General features: G+C 47.4%; 1 protein-coding gene across 6 annotated transcripts in view; it reads right to left on the bottom strand.

The window, feature by feature from the left end:
• PHF20 (PHD finger protein 20) overlaps nucleotides 1–17,065 on the bottom strand; it is a 157,185-nt gene that overhangs the window by 98,032 nt on the left and 42,088 nt on the right. For all 6 annotated transcript variants that reach the window (XM_088480691.1, XM_088480689.1, XM_088480693.1 and 3 more), the window contains exons 4-5: nucleotides 8,742–8,826; nucleotides 1,148–1,227 (exon numbers count right to left, since the gene is read on the bottom strand). In XM_088480691.1, coding sequence (XP_088336817.1) covers nucleotides 1,148–1,227; nucleotides 8,742–8,826 — 165 coding nt within the window. The remainder of the gene's footprint in view (nucleotides 1–1,147; nucleotides 1,228–8,741; nucleotides 8,827–17,065) is intronic.

The following is a 17,065-nucleotide window of genomic DNA, read 5'->3' as shown; positions in this document are numbered from 1 at the left end:
AAATTGTAGGACCCCCCCTAAAGCTTTTTTTCCCCGACATTGAAGAAGTGATGCAGAAGAGCACTTAGGTTATTTTTTTAGTTTTTTTAGTGGTCCCATCAAATTTGGTGTACATGAAAATGGGTACTAGCATATTTTTAAGTCCCTAAAGTCTGCCGCTAATAAACTATTCTAGAAAACACCTGCCGCATACTTGCAGAATAGCCCTATACCTATTTCCCTATTTTAAAACACTTTTTTCCCATTTTTTTCTTTTTTCCACCCCAAATTTAAAATTATTTTTTTGGGGTGTCCCTATTTTTTTTATTTTTTAACTTTTTTTGACAGTTTATTTTAAAATGACATTCCCAGGGATGCAGGCTATTTTTTTATAAGCCTGCACCCCTAAACCCCAATTCTGCACTTTTATTCGCCACCTACTCAGTGGTGAAAAGTTATTCCCGTTTTCTGTCAAAGACTTTTCCAACCTGCGAAAAGTCTTTGAAATTGAATACGGTGTAAAACCAAAACCAGCGAAAATGACGTCATCGGTGGGAAATTATCGCAAAAACTGACTTTTCGCTCCAAATTGAATTACCCTGTATGTAACAAAAGTCTCTATTTAACAACAGAATGGTATAGTGTGGCAGTATATTTATGAGTGCATGAAAATGTGGGGGAACCATCTTGGACTGAGCGGGAGCACGCGCAGTCAGCGACATAGCCGGTATACACTGTATGTCGACGATATGTCGTCTGATCCGCCAGATCGGACGACATATCGTATAGTGTGTGCCTAGCGTTTCAAAACCCCCTCTCCCAACAATACCTCCATGTACCTGTCTGAAATCATTTAATCCATTATTGAGCTTTTTAGAGAAATTCACCTGAAAACTGACATGCCTTTATTGGCCATATTATGCTATTTAAACCCCTCTAAGTGCATGAATAATAAGTATGTGTGTACTAGAGGTTCTGTACTGTGTCTTGACATTTTCTACTTTAAAAAGAAGATTTGGCCAACGAAACATCTTAATGACATATCATGTAGAATCGAGAATCAGAGTGAACCATCTATAGGGATCTGATTAGTATTGTAAAAAAAAACCCCAAAAAAACAGCACACACTACCAAACGAATAGGTCACCACTTACATACAATATCTCACCTGATCTTTAGAGAAGGCCTTCACGTGAATATTTTTAACGGTTTGAATAACGCCATCAAAAAACTTAACAGTGTAGGTGCCTGCACATAACAAAAAGAAAAGAAAATGTCCAAATGTTTACCTTTTCTTATCCAGGTATGCCTGCATTACAGCTATTCTGTACTTTATTTAGTATTATATATGGTCAGAATATCAGAGTGGTACAGACTTTATTATCTTTTTAACTATATAGAACACTTCCTATGTATAGCACAGTATGTACAGCTTCACCACTTGTTGCCAAACAACGAAAACAGGATGGGGAAAGAAGTGGCCACCCTTCAAAATTCTGAGTATTCAGCGTGCAAGTGATTATTGTCACAGTCAATATAACCTTGTACTCTCAGAGAAAAAAAAAGGCATTGACAAAATCACAATCTGGTTATCTATATAATAATCTTAGCCAGTGGACCTCACTGCTATGCGCTGGGAAGGGCAAGTATGTATCAGGGAGGGAGGGGGAAAGGACGAAGCAGAGGTGGACCAGAGAAGTGGCGGACTGAGGAGCCCAGGCATAAGTACAGGGGGGATTGTACCTAGCACTGAAAGCATATTAATTCTACCACCTTATGAAGAGACCAGGGTATATCAACAGGCGGACGGAGTGCTTCCAGAAGACAAACCGATATACACAGAGACATACATAGGTGTGACGTGCTTTTAAAGCAGGGCACACACAACATCACAGCATATTACTCTAGATATTGACAGTAGTCTTAGTAGAACCTTGGGCTAGTTGTCTTATAGGTAGAAATCAAAAAGATTCTCTAAATGTCATAGCAAACTGACAATATGAGAAGTGAAAGACAGCGAAAATGTATGTAAAGGAAATATGTAGAAAGTCAAAGGACATTTGGATTAAAAGAAGACAGCTACTCATGAATTGAACATTTGAGTAGGTGTGATCAAGCTATCAGTGAAACGGCAGTCCAGCGTTCCGAGAGTTCGCTCTGTGCACAGGAAGTTCCACACACCTACTCACAGATTCTCTGGGTCTTGGCTCCACAGGTAATCCCTCAGCAGCAATCTCATTGGTGGTCCCTGTTTTGTGTTGTTCTGCACTGCAATAAAACAGGGCAGATGTACGTGGAGCAGTATCTGCTGTCAGGGTGGTATACAATTGGGAAGCCGGCTGCCTTAATACAGACAGCTAGCTTTCCGACTGTCATATCCCGGCGAGGGTGAAATGCCGGGCGTCTGATGCCTGACATTTTCCCGACGCCGGGAGACAGGCGCCCGGCATCACGATCGAAGGGATGCCGGGCGCCGCGAACGGACAGCCGCGGGGTGGGGGTTTAGGGCACCCGGGGGATGGGGAGACTTAGGGTTAGGCACCCCCTCGGGAGGTTTAGGCTAGAGGGAGGGAGGGTTAGGCACCCCCGGGGGAACTTAGGTTTAGGCAGCAGGGAAGGGGGGGGGGGGGGTTAGGCACCCCTAAGGAGGGTTAGGGGGTTAGGTTAGCAAGTACTTACCTATCGACGATCGGGAATTCCAGCGCTGTCGGGCTTCCGCTGGCGGGAACTCTGCTTTTGTCGGCCAGGCGCTACCGGGAATCGGGTATTTCATACAGATTCAGTCAGGGTATCTGTTTTCTAAGAGTCATTGTGCCTGCTCGCTCATTCCCTGTTCACTACTTTGTATAACAAGGAACAGAGGCAGCTACTTATTTGCCTATACCACTACTTTGACACAAGGCTAAACATGTTATCTGCTAAGCAATATTACATTAATACATGTGAAAAGTGCTCCATGTTTGTTAACAAGTGTATGTATTAAGCATCACTGTATAAGAAATAGGTCCTTTTATATGCTACTCTCCTGGTAGACCAAAACCTGGGAAATACTGAAAACATGCATTATATGCTACAGACAATCTTTTGTGAACTAAATGTCATGCTCATACCTGGGATAAACGGAATATATGCCTGTGACTCAATTCTTATTTCCTTCACATATATTGTCACCGTCTTTCACATCTTTCATATTGTCAGATTGCTCTGTCATTGAGAATATTTTCGATTTTACCAATAGGACAACTAGCCCAGGGTTATACAGAGATCACTGTCAATATCTGGATTAATTGATTTTACTCAGTGTGACAACCCATTAGGACTCTGTGTGTCCTTTCTTCTCTGTCTGTTATAAAAGTGTACTGTAACAAAAGAATTACTTAATAAAAATGTAATGTAATAGACCTTGTTTAACCTATGATGTCATGTGCACCCCTCTTTAGAAGTTGTGTAGGAGACCCAGCATATGTCTGGTCCCTTTACTAGTAATTTAATAATGAAATTGCACATTTCCTCTTTTTTGGCCTAATTTTCACCATGTACACCACAAATGGCATTTAATCACAAAATTCTCTTCATGTCCATTAGTATGGCAATATGTGCTTCACTCAATCACCTCACTGCTCATACATGGTCAAGGAAACAAGTAGCCAAGTGAAGACAATCCCCAGCATCTCCTCACTCAACTGTATGGAGTGGTACAAGTTAACCGGGAGGCTTGATACTATTAATTAGAAATTGTTCATAATACGTTTACTACTATTAGGGGCATATTCAATAAGCCACAGTGCTTACCTCGGGCTTGCAGCGGTGCCATACAATTGCAGCCCACATACATTGTGGATTTTTGTTCACACCCTCTTGAGGTATGAACAGAAATCCACTGTAAGCACGGCTTTCTGCCATTGCCGTGAGCGTATTAACCCCATAGCTCCGGACACTTAACTAGGAATATATGGGAGAACGAGCGTTAGCCACGGACGGCTAGTTGAATATGCCCTTCAGTAAAAATAAGAAAACATTTTTAAAACTTTGATCTTGAAAATAAAACAAAATATACAGGTAGGTTTAGAATTTGCCAAATAATGAGAGTTCTGGTAAAACTTTGTTAACTCTCTTTCTTCGAAGTCCATAGGGTCCCGAGGAAGAGATTAGGGTGTAGGTGGGACCTGGAGGACCTGACGCCATCAACAAACTTTTCAATCAGAGGATGCTCTGGTCCTTCCCCCTATACCCCACCCACAGCCTGAGGGCACTTCAGTTTTGTTAACAAGCACAAGGAAGGAGCAGGACAGTAGAGAAGACTGGTACACTGAAGAATCACACTCTTACACAGAGAAGGAAACAAGTGACCAATAGAAGAAACCCATAGAAGTTAGGTGCGTCAGGGCGGTTGCACTGTGGACCCCGAAGAAAGTTAAAGGTAAGTTTTACCATAACTCTCTTTTTCTTCTTCAGGGTCCATAGGGCTCCACAGGGAGACATTGGGGATGTCCCAAAGCAGTTGTTCAAGGGCAGGAACGCTCATGCGCTGATAGGAGAACCCTACGCCTGAAGGAAGCATCCTGAGAGGCAAATGAATCAAAGGCATAAAACCTAAGAAAGGTGTGGACAGAACACCAGGTGGCCGCCTTGCATAGCTGTTCAGCTGAGGCGCCATGCCGGCTTGCCCACGAGGTACCCACAGAGTGAGAAGAATGAGCAGAGACTGTAGTCGGCACATCTGCGTATAACCCTGTGAGATGGTCATGCGAATCCTTCTGGCCAGAGTCGGTTTGTTAGCTGGCCATCCGTTCTTCTGGAATCCATATAGGACAAAGAGGGAGTCAGATTTCCTGATGGAAGTAGTACGGTCCACGTAGATCTTTAGAGCACGGTCCATATCCAAAGAGGCCTCACCTGCCGAGAGGTCTGGTGAATTAAAGGCCGGAACCACAATTTCTGTATTCAGGTGGAAGTTAGAAACTACGTTAGGAAGGAAGCCTGGGCGAGTTCGAAGAACAGCCCTATCCTGATGAAATATCAAAAAGGGGGAGCGGCATGAAAGCATCCCAAAATCTGATACCCTACGGGCAAATGCTATAAGCCAGAAGAAAGTCTTTGTAGTGAGCCATTTGATATCCAGCGATTCCAGAGGTTCAAATGGAGGCTCCTGAAGTGCTTTGAGCACCACTGACAAGGGAAATTGTATCCATTTAACACCTTGCATGAAGGTGTGGACATCTGGCATACAGGCAATCTTGCATTGAAACCAGATAGACAAAGCAGAAACTTGCACTTTGAGAGATGCTAAGCAGAGGCTTAGATCCAGTCCAGCCTGAAGGCAAGAATTTGAGAAACTTTAAAGACCTGAGAGTCATAGTTTCGAGTAGCACACCATTGGAAATATGAATATCAAATTCTGTGGTAAATCCTGGATGAGGACTGTTTACGTGCAATAAGCATGGTCTGGACCACAGAGCTAGAAAATTCCCTAGCCGTTAGGGAAACCATAAAATCTCCTGGCCCCATAGCTAGGATAATAGAATGGAGAGTTTCCATACGAAACTTGTGCACCCTGATAAACTTGTTCAGAGATCTGACATTGAGGATAGGAAGATGAGACCCATTGGGTTCTGAACTAAGAAAAGGGTAGGTAGTCCTTGCCCTGTTGTGAGGAGAGGACCCAAATTATTACTCCTGAATTCAGCAAGGACTGAATAGCTTTGTGGAGCAGCACAGTCTCGGAGTCCGATGGAGGTCCTGTGCAAAAGAACTGTTGGGGGGGGTGTCGCCTTAGTGGGCATATCCGTGGGAGACCACTTCTTTTACCCAGGCATCTGACGTGGTCTGATGCCAAACCTGCAGGCTTGTCCGTGGACTTCGCTGGTGGACATCTACTAGCCCAGACATGTTTGGCCCTAGGATTGGGGGCCTTGGCTGACGTCTGGTGCCATGGCAAAGACTGACCTTTGGCTTTTCCTTAAGGGCGAAAGGACCGAAAGGATGACGTCCAAGGCTGTGTATTATATGCAGGGGGTAGTAACGCCATCTTGTTAGCCGCCAAGGTAGTCACAATTTTATCTAGCTCTGGACCAAATAGGATGTCCCCCGATTAGAGCCCGTTTTGAAACAATCTACTTTCCAGGAACAGAGTCAAACGATACGACGGGCCACTACCGAAGTGGCAGATATCCTGGAGGCCAGGAGAGCCGTATCCATAGCTGCCTCACCTAAGTAGGAGGCTGCATCCCCAATGTGAGATAAATAGAGTTGGTCCCGTGAAGCATCAGAGGGAGGTGTTTCTTCTAGGACTTCTGCCCAACTCTCAATGGCTTTCGCCACCCAAGCCGTAGCCCTAGCAGGACAAGTAATCACTCCTGTAAGAGAATAAATAGATTTATGACAAACTTCTATACGTCTATCTATAGTCTTCTACAAGGAGGTACTGTAGCAGTGTGAATGGGAAATGTAACTTGTTTGGTTAAAAATGCCACATGAGAATCCACCGCTGCGGAACTTCCCATTTAGTGCAATCAATAGCTGGAAGAGGGTAAAATGAACCGAATCGTTTTGGGATTTGAAACCATTTACCAAACATGGTCCATGCTTCACTCATGTGATCAGATAGGTGATCTGATTGAGGGAACTCTGGTAAAACTACCATTTATCGTTTAAAAATTGCATTCTTTTTCTTAGGTGCAGGTTCATACTTTTCAAATTGTAAAATGGATGTTACAGCTCTAACTAGAGCAGGTATATCTAGCTTAGAGGGTGGCTCCTCTTCTCCGTAGACAGAGTGAGAGAGGTGTGTATCTTCCCCCTTCCCCGATGATATGTCAGAATCGGATAACTGAGTGGACTGGGAGGAAAACAGAGCCAGATTAGAGGGTTTGGTAGGTTAAAGGCTTTTCCTTGTGTATCAGTAGTTGCAAGGCTGTAGAAGTAGTAGCCAAACTCTGTATTGAGGTAGACAACATGTCTACCCATGGGAGAGGCAAAGGATTTGCAGGGAGTACCTGCTGTGGCCATCCCACAGGGGGAGCCACTACGGGGACTGCTCTCTGTTCTGAAATTTTTGCCAGCATTTGTGAAAAGGCAGCCCAGGGAGGATCATGTGGGAGACACATCGGAGCTGAGGGACCAGGGGCTGTGCAGCAATTAGTGCAAAGCCCATCCTGAATAACGTCCCCCGGGACGTTAAAATGACAGCATGTAGTATGTAACAACGCTATATATGGCACAAGGTAATGTGCAACAGCGCAATATATGTATATAAAAGGTAGCACAATATAGTGTGCAACTGCACTGCTGGTAGCCCCCCTAGAGTGACGGTGCTTTATAAAGGGACAAGCTATTTGCAAAAGTGCTACATCAGATTCCAGGGAGCGTGCAACCGCGTTAGATATGGCACCATGTAGTGTCAAACGCAGTGTTAAGAATACGATAGCCCTCACAAATGTGAGGTACGACCCTCTATACCTTAGTATGAACGGGTACAGTAGAAGAAAGGGATAGTTATAACTGACAGTATAGAAAAGGACGAAGTTCGCGCTAGCACAAGTCGCATACAAATCGAGCTGAAAAATCAAATTTTCTGCAATGGGCACTAATATCAACTACACAGACCACAGTGGCTGGTAGGAAATAGCGCTGTATGACACCTGCTTGCCTAAAATGGCTGCCATGTGTTTCTGAGGGGGCAGAAGGTGAAGGATGTGCAGCCCAGGGAACACCAGGACTGCAGTGGAACAGCGCCCTGAGCTGGGGGAGGGACTGCAGGGAGTATTATCTTTTTCCCCTGGCTGACGTTAACCACCGGGTCCACTGGTCTTAATTATGCCTCTGCGCCAGTATGTTAATGCCCCGGTGGTCTAGTGGAGTGGTGGGCTGCCTCCCCAATGTACACATCAGCACCTCCAGAGACCGGAGGCAAGACTGCACTATTATGCGGTCCCGCGAAAGGCTTCCGCCTTACCTGTCCCCTTGGTTCTGGTCTGCAGTCTGGGGGTCCGGGGAGCTTGCTAGCTAGTCCCCCTCGGAGTCCCGCCGGGAGTACCTAGCAGCGGCTTGGAGTCACGGCGCCGCAGAGGGTGATGGGGTGGCAGCAGAGACGTCCGGAGGACAGTCTGGTGCTGATCACCCTTCTGGTAGAAATAAAAATTAAATAAATGAAAATAAAAAGCTTGGGCTGCATAAGCAGCCCCCTGTTATAATGGTGGTCCAGCTTCTTGTTGGACACCAACGAAACAGAGTTACCAGTCTTCCTTCTCTCCTGCCTTCGGCTTGTTAACAAAACTGAAGTGCCCTCAGGCTGTGTATAGGGGGAATGACTGAAGATTGAAAAGCTTCGCTGTTGGTGTCCAGTCCTCCAGGTCCCACCTACACCCCAATGTCTCCCTATGGAGCCCTTTGGACCTTGAAGAAACATTATTTAACCTCTTCAAAAAAAAAAAAAAAAAGTAAACCAGTTAATTCAAAATGAAATCAGAGGTAAAAATGTTAACAGTTCAAGTCATCCTGTTCATTTAAGGGATTTTTACATTTAGGCATTTTATCATACCTCCCTTCAGAATGCTTCATTGCTAATAAGACTTGATAACTCCCATCAAGTAATAATATAGATTAAAATTTAATTGTGGTCAAAAAGGAAAACTTCTTTGTAAGTTATTGACAGGTGAAATAGTTTTCAAACTCTTACAAAACAATGGAAATTATACAATAGGCAATGCAATGCAAGTCCGTCCCACATTTCATGTTTTCACAATATTTTAAAAAATTCTTACCATCCCTGTTGACAGATGTTATTTTTGCCGGGTAGAATCTGCAGTCAGACCAACAAGCCAACACTTGTTCATTTACACGAAACACCTACCAATAAAAACAGAGCATTGAGTTTTGCAGCCAGGACCATGAGGATCACTAGAAAGTCATACATACACACACTATATCTATATTAATATAATAAGAACGCCGTCTGTCGGTCTGATCCAAGATGGCGAAAAGCTGATAAGCAGATTATCATGAAAACTGCATCATTTTGTAGTGGAAACGCCTAGAAATAACCTGCACTTTGTTTCATCTCGATCCATCAAGCCAAAGCAGAGGAATAAAAACAGTTTATTTACATCAATGTAAAAGATAGTCTGGCACCATGCATGCGGCCAGTAAGAGATGGGAGGAGAGGTGCTTTAGGCCCGCGTTCAATTGAATAGGATAGGTTACATATCAGTCTGTGCACAGGGCACACAGTGACATTGGTGTGAGTGGTGGGTGAAGGTGCTGCTGCCACCAGTCTGTATAGTGCTGCTGTTCACGTGAGCCACTCCCGTGCTCACGTGCCACACAATCCAACTAGAACACCTCAAATAAAAAATAAGATGCTGGCAGAAGCAATTTCATTGCATACACACCCGTCCATTTACACCTATTCTCAAAAACAAGACAAATTGCCCTATTTATCATCACTGAACAAATGCAAAATTGAGGAAAAAACTAGCAGAAAACAAAAAGGTAGCACAGTTGAGGAAAAAGTACACAATCCAGGTTACACAGGTAAAAGAGAGGTCCAATATGCCTGACTCACTTCGTGCATCATTACATAATTTTCTTTGTGACAAAAATAAAATGAATCTTAATTACCTAGTACATTATTTACTAAGGGTCTGATTCAGGGATGGACGCAATGCCATTGTTTATGCAGCTGAGCGATTATCGGTGAACTGCACATGCATCAAGTTCCATTACCATCTTCACTCCCAGTAAGGACTTACTCGCACAGTGATTGATAGGTAGAGGCGCTCATGGGCAGTAATTGGGGGGGGGGGAAAAAATCACAATTAAATAAAAATTAGCAAAAGTGAGGAAAAGTACACAGGACAGGAATAACGACACATGGGCCAAAAAGGGATAGGTGTGTGGGGACGCATCTGTAGTACAGCGGGTAAAATAAGTATTGAACACATCGACACTTTTCTCAATAAATATATTTGTAATGGGGCTATTGTAATGACATTTTCACCAAATGTCAGCAACAACCCATGTAATCCACACATGTAAAGAAATCAAACCATAGATGTCCATAAAATAGGAGATATGGTAAGAACTTACCTTTGTTATCTCTATTTCTACGAAGTCCATAGGGTTCCACAGGATTCCTTGGGGTATAGGTGATGACGTCAGGCATCGGGCACCATAGAGTTAAAGTTTTCCGCCTCCCAGGTAACACTAGGGTCCCCCTCCTATACCCCGCCCCCGAGCCAAGGCATCTCAGTTACGTACCAAGCCATAGGCCGGAGGAGGAGAAGGGAGAGAGAAAAAAGATCTGGACACACACAAGAATCACATTCTCACCAGAGGGAACAAAGCCCATCTGCAGCACAGGTGCGACAGGGCGGGAGTCCTGTGGAACCCTATGGACTTCGTAGAAATAGAGGTAACAAAGGTAAGTTCTTACCATATCTCATATTTTCTACATCAGGGTCCATAGGGTATTCACAGGATACCTTGGGGATGTCCCAAAGCAGTATCCTTTAAGGGTGGGGACGCTCCTGTGCTGAAAGGAGAATCCGCCGCCCGCAGGAAGCATCCTGAGAGGCAAAGGTGTCAAACGCGTAATACCTCACAAAGGTATGGACCAAGGACCATGTGGCAGCCTTGCAGATCTGGACTGCAGAGGAACCACGTCGAGCAGCCCACGAAGGACCCACAGACCTAGTGGAATGAGCCCTCACAGAGGAAGGAACCGGAAGGCCTTCATGAAGATAAGCTTCTGAAATGGCCATACGAATCCAGCCTGCCAAAGTCTGCTTTGAAACAGGCCAACCCTTTTTTACGGAAGCCATAGAGGACAAACAAGGCGTCCGACTTCCTAAACCAAGAAGTGCGGTCAACATAAATCCTTAAGGCCCGCACAACATCCAAAGTGTCCTCACCCACTGAAAGATCAGGTGAGTTAAAAGCCGGCACAACGATTTCCTCGTTGATGTGAAAACTGGAATCAACTTTAGGAAGGAAACCAGGACGAGTGCGCAGCACCGCCCTGTTCCTATGAAAAATCAGAAAAGGGGGTCTACAGGAGAGAGCCCCTAAGTCAGAAACACGTCTGGCCGAAGCAATGGCCAGAAGGAAAATTGTTTTAGCTGTCAGCCATTTAAGGTCCACTGAGCCCAGTGGTTCAAACGGCGGTCCCTGGAGAGCCCTCAGGACCACAGCTAAATCCCAAGGCGCCACTGGTGGAACAAAAGGTGGCTGAATTCTGAGAACACCTTGCATAAAAAAGTGCGCAAATCAGGGACTGCAGCAATCCTACGATGGAACCACACGGACAGGGCAGACACCTGCACCTTCAGAGACGCAAGGCGAAGCCCATGGTCCAGTCCAGCCTGTAGGAAAGCTAATACTCTAGACAGACGGAACTCCCGAGGACCATAACCTCTCGGCCGACACCACTGGAAGAACGTATGCCACACCCGATGGTATATCCTTGCAGAGGATGGTTTCCGAGCCCTTAGCATTGTTTGCACTACAGAGCTGGAAAACCCCCTGGACCTTAACATGGCCGTCTCAACAGCCACGCCGTCAAAGACAGCCGTGTCAGGTCCGGGTGAAGACAAGGACCCTGTGACAGGAGGTCCGGACGTAACGGCAACCGCAGAGGAATGTCCACGACAGTCCCTGGAGGTCTGAGAACCAGTGCCTCCGGGGCAACGCGGGCGCTATCAACAGGAGCGTCCCTCCTTCCTGTTTGAATTTCCGGATTACTTGTGGAAGAAGGGAAAACGGAGTAAACAGATAAGCAAACCGGAACGTCCACCGGACGGACAGAGCATCCACCAGAGACGCCTTTCCGTCTCTTGTGCGAGACCCATACACCGGCAACTTGTTGTTGTGCCGTGACGCCATGAGGTCGATCTCTGGAAGACCCCACCTGTCCACCAGAAGTTGAAAGACGTCCTGGTGCAGAGACCATTCCCCCGGATGAACGTCCTGGCGACTGAGAAAGTCCGTCTCCCAGTTTAGGACTCCCGGGATGAAGACAGCTGATATGGCCGGGAGATTGCACTCCGCCCAAACCAGGATTCGGGACACCTCTACGAGAGCCGCCCGACTACGGATTCCTCCTTGCCGATTTATGTACGCCACGGTGGTAGCGTTGTCCGACTGGACCTGCAGTGGATGACCGTGGAGAACCAGATGTGCCTGCTGGAGAGCATTGAATACCGAGGGGAGCTCCAAGATGTTTATTGGAAGCTCTGTTTCCGCCCGAGTCCACCTGCCCTTGAACAAGTGTGGACCCGTCACTGCTCCCCAGCCTCGCAGACTGTCGTCCGTTGTCGTCAACAGGACCCAATTCGCCACCCAGAACGGACGACCCCTGTTGAGATGGGTCGTCTGCAACCACCAGGCTAAAGACAGGCGAACCTCCGGAGTGAGCACCATCGTCTGGGATTTTAGACTCTGAGGCAGTCCATTCCATTTGGACAGGATCAATTGCTGCAGAGGTCTGGAGTGAAACTGGGGATATTCCACCATGTCGAATACTGACACCATGGAGCCCAGTAACCTCATCGCCGAGTGCAGAGACACACGGCGATTCTGCAGACAACTGCGCACCCTCAACTGCAAGGCAGAGATCTTTTCCCCCGTCACAAAGATCCTTTGCTGTCCGGAGTCCAATAAGGCTCCGAGGTGCAGAATCCTCTGAGACGGGATCAGGGTGGACTTCTGCCAGTTTATCAACCAGCCGTGCCGTTGCAGTACCGCAATGGTCAGGTCCAAGTGGCGTAGAAGGAGCTCTGGAGATCCTGCCACCAACAGAAGGTCGTCCAAGTACGGTAACATGCGGACTCCCTGCAGCCGCAGGGAAGACGCCATGACCGCCATCACCTTGGTGAATACACGTGGTGCTGTCGCCAGCCCCAAAGGTAACGCCCGGAACTGAAAGTGGTCATTGCGGATTGCAAACCTGAGAAACTGTTGATGGCGTAAAAGAAGAGGGACATGCAGGTAAGAGTCCTGTATGTTCAACGACACCATGTAATCCCCAGGTTCCAGCGCCAGAATGATGGACTGTAGGGTCTCCATCCGAAACTTCGGTACCCGCAAAGACTTGTTGAGTGCTTTGAGGTTGAGGATCGGACGAAACGACCCATTGGGTTTCTGCACCAAAAACAGATTGGAATAGAAACCCTGGCCCTTCTGGGAGAATGGAACAGGCACTATAACGCCAGCCTGGAGCATAGTGTGCAACACTTACCGCAGTTTCAAGGCTTTGTTCCGGTCTGATGGAAGACCCGTGGTGAAGAATCGAGATGGGGGCCTGTGCCAAAAGGAGAGGGCGTACCCGTGAGAAACCACCTCGAGAACCCAAGTGTCTGTCGTGGTAACTGACCAACACTGGGCGAACTGCAGCAGCCGGCCTCCCACTTTGGGATCCCCCAAAGGGAGGCCCGGACCGTCAGGCCGCAGGCTTGTCATCTGGCTTAGGGGCCGGACGTCTGGTACTCCAGGCCTGCTTCCGGGGCTTGGCCGATTTTTTGGGGCCAGCCTGTCGGGGAAAGGACTGTGCTTTAGGCCTACCCTGGGCCCTATAAGACCTAAAGGACGATGTACCTGAACTGGAATCAGCGTCCGCCTTCCAAGATCGCAACCATAAGGTGCGACGAGCAGCTACAGCTGCCGAAGAAATACGAGACGCCAGGGTACAGATATCCAAGGCCGCTTCATTGATATAAGTGGCCGAGTCCCGGAGATTGCCTATCAACTCGGTCTGCTCAGCCGAACAGTCGGAATCGAAAGACGCCTTCAAAGTGTCAGCCCAGAGCTACGCAGCTCTGGCTACCCAACAAATGGCCATAGCCGGCCTAGCTGCCCCCCCCCCCCCCCCCGCAAGAGAATAAACAGACTTTAGGCAGATCTCCACCTTACGGTCCGTAGCATCCTTCAGGGAAGACATGGAGGGCATGGGCAACGTGGCACTACGGACTAGGCGTGTCACATGAGAATCCACCTGAGAAGGGGATTCCAACTTAGAAAAATAATGATCCGCAAACGGATAAGCCACCGCCAAACGTCTCTGCGGCTGATACAGTTTGCCAGGCTGTTTCCACGCTTACTCTAAATGGTCCACTAACTGACCCGAAAGAGGAAACACTGTGGCGTCACCCTTAATATCCTTAAAAAAGGCATATTTAGATTTGGACACCGGGGGATCTTCGTCCTCAATCACTAAAGCTGTGCGGACTGCCCGAATAAGTCCAGGAATATATACCTTGGACCTAGCGTCCGCCTCTAGTACGGAGAGGTTCGTGGTCCGAAAGATCCAGAATCTCCCCATCATCAGACGTCACGTCGTCATCCTCATAAGGAGCAGACAGACGCCACCGGCCGCTTATGTGACCGCAACACAGACTCCCCTTGTAACACGTCCGACAAGTGCTGTACAGAACTTGTCAGCGAATTAACCCACGCAGGCTCCTGAGCGACCTGGGGAGGGGAAATAGGGAGACTGTGGGGTACCATCAATTGCCTCGGGAAACCCTGCATGGGTGACGACACCACTGACTGCTGGGACAATCCCATCTGTGAGAACGCAGGTTGCGGAGCTAACTGGCCCACCAGGGTTGTAAGCGCTTTGGCGAAACAAGCCCAGGGCGGCTCCTGTACCGGTACCGTGACAGTAATTGGCCGCGCTAATAACACTGCCCCTCCGTGCTACCCTCCCCCTCCGCTATTGGTACCTTACACGTAGTACACAGAAGCTGGAGAGGGAAAGTCACTCTCAGACATAATGGTAAGTATGTGACCCCTCTCACTGATACTCGTTAGTATAGTGTGAGACCACCCTGCAAGCACTTCACCGCAAGGGCTTTAGCAGAAAGAACAGGGACAGTGAAATGGCTGACAGAAGAAATTGAAAGTACAGGCAGCAGCGCTAGCAGAAGTCACATACAATGCAAAGAAAATCAATTCCTGCACTATCAGCGCTGATACTCAACTACTCAGACACGGAGCCTGGTAGGACACAGCGCTGCATACACAGACCTGACCAAGCGGAGGAGAGGTATGCCGGGGGACCCAGACCGTGAAGCCTCCGTTTCAAGCTTCCAGCAGCGTTCACCATGCGTTGAGAAAGATGGCCACTGAGGAGCATGGCCTGGGGGAGGAGCGCTACCACAGGGCCAGTCAGCGTGTGCAGAGAGGGCTGTGTGCAGTGGGGGAGTCGCCGGCTGTGAGACAGGGAAGGCGCGCTCCCCTGGCATGCATTTAACCCCTGGGACGCCACAGCGCTACCGCAGTCCGCTGTCCCAGGGGGGTTAGTGGAAGCGCAGTTTAGTACCCTGCCTGGGGACTCTGGACCATGTTCAGCAGGGTCCCACCGCGGGACCCCGCTGCTTACCTTGTTGTCCCCCTTAGATCCGGCCATGGTCCCAAACATCTGGGGTCACCGCTAGCTGTGAACCCAGATGCTTACCAGCATCCCCGGATCGGTACCGGCGGGGATGTAGGGAAGACAGCATGGACGTCAGTACTGACTGTCTATGCTGTACTTCCAGATGTGCAGCCACAGCTGCATTGTAGAAAACTTCAGGGGCTCTTCTTAGCCCCCCTTCTAACAGGTGCATCCGACTCCGGCCGGGCACCAAACGAAACTGAGATGCCTTGGCTCGGGGGCGGGGTATAGGAGGGGGACCCTAGTGCATCCTGGGAGGCTGAAAACTTTAACTTTATGGTGCCCGATGCCTGACGTCATCACCTATACCCCAAGGTATCCTGTGGATAACCTATGGACCCTGATGTAGAAATTAAGTTATGTGTAATAATGTGAAATGACACAGAGAAAAATGTTGGTGTTCAATACTTAATTTTACCGTATGTATGTATATATATATGTATGTATATGTATGTACACACACACACGGGTAAATTTACTACTATTTGGGTTGATCAGAGTTGCTATCTCGGGTGAAAATATAACTTTTTTGCAAATCGGGAGTTTACTATCATTAAAGTCGGGTGATTTGTTCGTCTTTTGGTGTTGAAATTGGGCGACTTAATGCTGCAAATTCTGACTTTTTTTCAATAGAAATGAATTCACCATCGGCTCAAATCGGAAGTACTTTTCATTCATTTCTGCCTAAGTCGGGAATTTACCATTATTTGTTTTAATATATTCGGCCATTTTACAGGCAAATCAGGGAGTCAATAGAAGTTTTAAATGCACCACCACCTGATCTGCGAGTTGCTATCAAACATACACAAATCAGTGTGATTTGTGTATGTTTACTAATTTTTCCGAAAAAAAAAAAAAAAAAGGCGCCTAACCAGCCCCGGACTGGAAATTACGGGGAACAAAAAGAGTAGGGTTCCACCATAATTTAAGAACCAGCACCTGGCTGATCCTCGCGCTGGTCTCCATAGCATCCAGGTGGGTCTTTGCAAGACAAGAAAACGAATACCCGAAACCAAAACGGACAAGTATTCGTATGTGTCTTGTCACACATACCAATACTATGCAAATGCCAGCTGACAGGACAAAACAGAATTTCCCATGGCCCGCCAGCCAATCAGAGGCCACTTCACATATAGCAGCCTCTCATTAACTGGAACCCACGTGTACCCCAGCCACAGAGACCAGCGCGAGGATCAGGTGAGCATAGGATCTTTGTTGCAGGTACTCTCATTGGATTCTACGGAGACAAACATCGGGTAGAAGGTAAGTATGTGTGAATAATAGGTGTATGTAATAAACTTGTATTATATATGGTGTGTGTGTGTACTGTCTTTAACTATTTATTTTACAGTGGGGGTACGGGTGCCTGCCGCCTGCTGGCACTTGTAGTTCCACAGTAAAGTACAATAGTTTAATAATAATTAACACTATTACCCCTGTACCCACCGCTCCAGTGGTGTGGGGAATACCAAGCCTGGGGTTTGGGAGAGGGGGTGGGGGGGGGGGGGGGAACTACACCTTTTTTCAGGGGTACCCACCTCCCGAAATCCCCGGCTTGGGGTGAGATTGCTTTGGCCCTGGAGACCCGGTAATAGGGTCTCCGGGCTGTGGCATTACACCCTGGTCAGTTTGGGTCCGGTGCTGGTTTTAAATATA

This window comes from Taudactylus pleione, unplaced genomic scaffold (genome assembly GCF_031769625.1).
Source record: "Taudactylus pleione unplaced genomic scaffold, aTauple2 ptg000256l, whole genome shotgun sequence".
Lineage (NCBI taxonomy): Eukaryota > Metazoa > Chordata > Amphibia > Anura > Myobatrachidae > Taudactylus > Taudactylus pleione.
Note: the sequence above shows the minus strand (reverse complement) of the source record. Positions and strands in the feature narration are given on the sequence as shown.